Below are 6,715 nucleotides of genomic sequence, written 5' to 3'. Positions count from 1 at the left end.
GCTGCAGGGGAGCGGGGGGGGGGGATGTGCGGGTGTGTGGGGGGGGGCGGGACTATGTGCGGGAATGGGTAGTCGATATGTGAGGATGAGTGCATGGATGGATGTGTGTGGGTGAGGGGAGGACAAGAGCCAGGGTGGGATTGTTCCATGGGAAGAGGAGATCATAATTTAGCAAAGCCACTGTAAAGCCCTGAATAGGAATCAAACATACCACTTCCTTCATTATGCTGCTTTGAGATTATCAAGAACGCAGCACTCCATTACTCAAGTGAGGCCAACGGAAAGTTTCTGCTTCAGAGAAACATGAAAATGATCTGGCTGTGTGGATCCCAGAACCACACAGACCAGTTTCCACTGCTGGTTTCTACTGTGGGTGACACATACCCTGTGCCAATAACACATTTCATCTGGGGAAAGGGTTGTCCTCTGGAAAAGGCTATTTTTGCTCCTGACTAGGTCATTGAAATAAAAATCATGAGTCAACAAATTTTGCTGTGAGGCCACCAGAGCAAAACAATTCTAGTTCAGCAAATGTTCTTACCACAGCAATGCGCAGGACTCCCTCTACTGATGAAAATAACAGGTACAGCAGGCCGATTCCAATTACTTGACTCGAAGTGGTTCCCAGCCTAGGTCTGATTAAAAATGTGCATTAATGTTTTAGTAGTAGCAATCACATGCCTTCAAGTTTTTGAAAAATAACTTGACCTGCTTTTGGACAGCCTCCACTGTTTAGAAGATGCCAGTTGTCAGGAAGATGCAGTGAGACTGAGGGGAACTAGCTTACCCCTTGGAATTTCACTTTCCGTTTGAGCTTGGACACTGATTAGTGGCTATGCCAACCCGAGGACCTCACAAAGTGCAAAGTGAGCACTCCGCCCAGTTCTGTTAAAAAGACCAACCTAAAATATTGACCATTTCTCTCGCAATATAGGCTCTTTAGTGTGAATACTTTTGCTGTAGATTTCCAGTGGCTGCAGTATTTTGCTTCATACAGAGCAGACCTCACTTGCTTTTCTCCAAATAGTGGCCCTCAAATCACTGAATCCACCTAAATGGCAGATGGTGCCTCACTTTAACATCTTATTAGCATCTTCAACAAAGCAGCACTCCTTCAGTACTGCAGTGAGTTTTATTTCAGATTTGGTGCTCAAGGACCTGGAGTGCACCTTGAAACCACAATCTTGCAATTCAGAGGCTACCAACTTTCTCTCTTATTCATTCATGGAACGTAGTCATTGATGGCTAGGGGAGCATTTACTGCTGGTTTACCGAGCCATGACCTGAATCATGCTATTCCTAAGAGTCACTCACAGCATTTGAGAATAGTAGTTTGAGCTGATTTCCCAAGATTGAGATTGTCTTCCCTTAGCTGTGGATTCACAGCTCTGACTGGTACGCAAGCAATTTGATGCAGACTGAGAATTGTAATAGAGATTTTCCTAGACCTAAGTCTGCAGACATTACAAAGATAGTTAGAGAGACAGGTAGTACTGAGGAGGCAGGGAAGCTGCAGGAGGGTTTGGAGAGTGGACAAAGTAGTGGCAGATGGAGTACAATGTGGTATAGTGTGAGGTCATGCACTTTGGTACAAAGAATAGAGGCATGAATTATTTTCTAAATAAGGAGAAAATTCACAAGTCTGAAGTGCAAAGAGACTTGGGAATTCTAGTCCAGGATTCTCTCAAAGTTAACTTGCAGGTTGAGTCAGTAGTTAGGAAGGCAAATGCAAAGATGGCATTTATTTTGAAGGGACTTGTACATCTGAAGCTCTCTGAGGCTCTGGTCAGACCACATTTGGAATATTATGTGCAGTTTTGGGTCTCATATGTCAGGAAGGATGCACTAGCCCTGAAATATGCTCAGAGGAGATTAATGAGAATGGTCCCTAGATTGAAAAGCTTAACGTATGAGGAACGTTTGAGGATTCTGGGTTTATACTCAATGGAGTTTAGAAGGATGAGGAGGGGGTATCTAATTGAAATATATAGCACACTGAATGGCGTGGATAGAGTAGATGTTGGGAAAATGTTTCCATTGGGAGGAGAGACTTGAACCTCATGGCATAGCCTTAGAGTAAAGGGAAGACCTTTTAGAACAGAGATAAGGAGAAACTTCTTCAGCCTGGGCGTGGTCAATCTATGGTACTCATTGGCACCGAAGGCTGTAGAGGCCAGGTCATTGAGTGTATTAAAGACTGTGATAGATAAGTTCTTGAGTATCAAGGGGATCAATGGTTACAGGGAGAAAGTGGGGGAATGGGGCTGACAAACTTATCAGCCATGATTGAATGGCGCAGCAGACTCGATGGGCTGAATGGCCTAATTCCTCCTATGTCTTATGGCCTTAATTCAGTTTTGCACAAATTACAATTTTTAATATGTAAGGCAACCACAGCAACTCATGAAATAGTAAGTACATATCTTACTTGACAATACCATAGCCAAGTGCTGCGATAATGACCAGGACCCGGGCCAGGGTACGTTTCACAGCTGATAGCAGCTCTGCAAAAACCACTGCTCCGTGAACTGCAAAACAGTTTTAAAGTAAAGTCGGATTTAATTTGTGCCAGAGTAGATCAATATTAGTTAACTGTTATAGCATGAAATATATCAATGAATAAACTAGAATCTTAAATTATGTTCTCAATATACAGGATTGGAAATATGACCTGAAAACGAGAGAAGTTTTTTACGAAGTTCCCTTTTGCCCCTTACCCCCAAAGTAGCTGGATGCTCATGCTGGTCCATTGTGTTGGCATTCCTCTCACACCTTGCTCACATTCTTTATGAACTGCTTCACAATGAATGCAAGCAAGCTAGGATTGTACAGGGGTCAAGCCAAGCTCAGTGTTGTCCCCATCCAGAAACCCGCAATGTCGGAGTCAAACAAGAGAGGCTGATATCCGCCCCACCACCTGCCCAAATCCAGTTTTCATCCATTTCAATTTCAGCTTACAAAGTGAATAACTTTTTATCATCAGTGAGACCATTTACCTGAAACACCCTGCTGAGCGATTGTGTGGAATTCTGCATAGAAGACTGCTTTCTCCAACATTCCTAGCAGGATGACTCCACCAATCCAATACTGAATCCGAAGCAAATCCTTCCAGTAACAAGCCAACAGGAAAAGCCAGACAACACTGTAGAGCACATAGATGATACACATCACCATGTAAAACTGCAGGAAAAAAAATAGCAAGTAAGGTGTATGATTCCACATGCCTCTGTGACAGGAAATGATTCAATGCTATTGGCAGTAACAGTGTAAACTGAGGTGGCACTGATACAAACTGGGGGAAGGAACTATACACAGAATTAATTGGGTTTTAGAGTGATGCTGTCTCATTGTCTTGATGAGCTTTCTGTCATTAAGATTAGATTCCCTACAGTGTGGAAACAGGCCCTTCGGCCCAACAAGTCCACACCACCCCTCCGAAGAGTAACCCACCCAAACCCATTCCCCTACCCTATGTTTACCCCTGACTAACGCACCTAACACTATTGGCAATTTAGCATGGCCAATTTATCTGACCTGCACATCTTTGGATTGTGGGAGGAAACCGGAACACCCGGAGGAAACATAATAAAAATAAAGAAACTGTTGATGTTGGAAATCTGAAATAAAAAGAAAAGTTGCTGGGGAATTTCAGCAGATCTGGCAACATCTGTGGAGAGAAAGCAGAATTAACATTTCAGGTCCAGAGAGCCTTCTTCAGACGTAAATAATACTTCAGCCTGTCATTATGGAGTGCTTCCAAAATTGACATGGATTTGCAAATGGGAAATCATGCTCAATGAGCCAAATCAAATGCCTAGCTGAGGTATTGACTGAAGTATTGTACATGGGGATTGTCTATGTATGTGAGATTACCTGAAAGCATTTAAGAAAGTCCCTTAGAAGAGACAGTCAGCTGAAACTGAAGTAAAAGATATGGCGGGAAGATTATTAACCTGATTCCGAAATTCATCAAACATAAGGAAATGTCGAACAAGGACATGAATTGGGGCATGAACTACACAGTGCAACTGTTTAGAAAATAAACTTTGGGTAAGTTTACGAATGACACAACAATGGATAACAACACAAAAAATAAATGTTGCCACAGTCCAACCAGACAATAGGGCTGTCAGAGAGAGCCAGATGCTGAAGGTTTAACCTGAGGGTCATCATGCCTCAAGCAAGGGGAGAGATAGAGAAACAGAGTCCTTCATGGTAACCTCAGCCAGCGCGGGACTGAACCCATGCTACGTGCATCACTCTGCAAACTAGCTGTCCAATAAAAATATTCATTGCTTAAGTAAATGGGCAAAACTGCTATAAATGGATTTCAATTTAGGCAAACACTTTAGACTTCAGAGAATAGAGTACTTGAAACCAGAATCTGAAATCTGTACCTGAAAGCTTTCAGGTACAAACAGATGAACTCAGTGCAAATAGAAATAACAGTAAGGTAAAAGAAAGGATATCTAGAGATCGCGTGGAAAGAGATCAATCTGAGACTGGTACAGTTGAGAAAAGAAGAGAGTCAAACAGTCAGGGCAGGCAGGGACAAAGCAAAGAACAAGGCAGGACTCAAATTAAACTGCATTTATTTCAATGCAAGAGGCCTAACAGGAAAGGCAGATGAACTCAGGGCATGGTTAGGAACATGGGACTGGGATATCATAGCAATTACAGAAACATGGCTCAGGGATGGACAGGACTGGGAGCTTAATGTTCCAGGACACAAATGCTACAGGAAAGATAGAAAGGGAGGCAAGAGGAGGGGGAGTGGCATTTTGATAAGGGGTAGTATTACAGCTGTACTGACTGAGGATATTCCTGGAAATACAACCAGGGAAGTTATTTGGGTGGAACTGAGAAATAAGAAAGGGATGATCACCTTATTTGGATTGTATTATAGATCTCCTAATAGTCAGAGGGAAATTGAGAAACAAATTTGTAAGGAGATCTCAGTTATCTGGAAGAATAATACAGTGGTTATGGTAGATTACATTAGATTCAATTCCCTACAGTATGGAAACAGGTCATATGCCCAACAAATCCACAGACTTTCCGAAGAGCAACCTACCCTCCCTACCCTATATTTACTGCTGACTAATGCACCTAATGCTATGGGCAATTTAGCATGGCCAATTCACCTGGCCTGCACATCTTTGGATTGCGGGAGGAATCCGGGGAGAATGTGTGAATTCCAAAAGACAGTCGCCTGAGGCTGGAATTGAACTCAGGTCCATGTTGCTGTGAGGCAGCAGTGCTAACCACTGAGCCACCGTGCTGCACATAGGGGATTTTAACTTTACAAACATAGACTGGGATTGCCATTGTGTTAAGAATTTAGATGGAGAGGAATTTGTTAAGTGTGTACAAGACAATTTTCTGATTCAGTATGTGGATGCACTCACGAGAGAAGGTGCAAAACCTGTCTGACTCTTGGGAAATAAGGCAGGGCAGGTGACTGAGGTGTCAGTGGGGGAGCACTTTGGGGCCAGTGACCATAATACTATTAGTTTTTAAATAGTGATGGAAAAGGATAGACCAGATCTAAAAGTTGAAGTTCTAAATTGGAGAAAGGCTAATTTTGACGGTATTAGGCTAGAACTTTCAAAAAAGATGATTGGGGGCAGATGTTCGCAGATAAAGGGACAGCTGGAAAATGGGAAGCCTTCAGAAATGAGACGAGAATCCAGAGACAGTATATTCCTGTTCGGGGGAAAGGGAAAGGCTGGTATGCGAAGAGAATGCTGGATGACTAAAAAAATTGAGGGTTTGGTTAAGAAAAAGAAGGAAGCATATGTGAAGTATAGATAGGATAGATTGAGTGAATCCTTATAAGAGTATAAAGGCAGTAGGCGTATACTTAAGAGGGAAATCAGGACGGCAAAAAGGGGACATGAGATAGATCTGGCAAATAGAATTAAGGAGAATCCAAAGGGTGTTTACAAATACATTAAGGACAAAAGGATAACTAGGAAGAGAATAGGGCCCCTCAAAGATTAGCAAGACTGCCTTTTTGTGGAGCCGCAGCAGATGGGGGAGATACTAAACCAGTGTTTTGCATCAGTGTTTACTGTGGAAAAGGATATAGAAGGTATAGAATGTAGGGAAATAGATGGTGACATCTTGAAAAATGTCCATATTACAGAGGAGGAAGTGCTGGAAATCTTGAAACGCATAAAAGTGGATAAATTCCCAGGACCTAATCAGGTGTACCCAACAACTCTGTGGGAAGCTAGGGAAGTGATTGCAGGGCCTCTTGTTGACATATTTGTAGCATCGATAGTCACAGGTGAGGTGCCGGAAGACTAGAGGTTGGTGAATGTGATATTACTATTTAAGGAAGGACTAGCTAGGGAACTATAGACCGGTGAGCCTGATGTTGGTGGTGGGCAAGTTGTTGGAGGGAATCGGGAGGGACAGGATGTACATGTATTTGAAAAGACAAGGTCTGATTAGGGATAGTCAACATGGCTTTGTGTGTGGGAAATCATGTCTCAGAAACTTGATGGAGTTTTTTGAAGTAGTAACAAAGAGGATTGATGAGGACAGAGCAGTAAACATGATCTACATGGACTTCAGTAAGGCATTCGACAAGGATCCCCATGGGAGACTGGTTAGCAAGGTTAGATCTCATGGAATACAGGGAGAACTAGCCATTTGGATACAGAACTGGCTCAAAGGTAGAAGACAGCAGGTGGTGGTAGAGGGTTGT

General features: G+C 42.8%; 1 protein-coding gene across 1 annotated transcript in view; it reads right to left on the bottom strand.

Annotated features, from left to right (window-relative positions):
- The window catches only part of LOC122542901 (transmembrane protein 87A-like), a 76,622-nt gene that overhangs the window by 30,792 nt on the left and 39,115 nt on the right, over nt 1-6,715 (bottom strand). Inside the window, exons 10-12 of the mRNA XM_043681036.1 lie at nt 2,997-3,180; nt 2,429-2,528; nt 542-635 (exon numbers count right to left, since the gene is read on the bottom strand). Of these exons, the coding sequence (XP_043536971.1) occupies nt 542-635; nt 2,429-2,528; nt 2,997-3,180 (378 nt within the window). The remainder of the gene's footprint in view (nt 1-541; nt 636-2,428; nt 2,529-2,996; nt 3,181-6,715) is intronic.

Source organism: Chiloscyllium plagiosum, chromosome 41, assembly GCF_004010195.1.
Source record: "Chiloscyllium plagiosum isolate BGI_BamShark_2017 chromosome 41, ASM401019v2, whole genome shotgun sequence".
Lineage (NCBI taxonomy): Eukaryota > Metazoa > Chordata > Chondrichthyes > Orectolobiformes > Hemiscylliidae > Chiloscyllium > Chiloscyllium plagiosum.
Note: the sequence above shows the minus strand (reverse complement) of the source record. Positions and strands in the feature narration are given on the sequence as shown.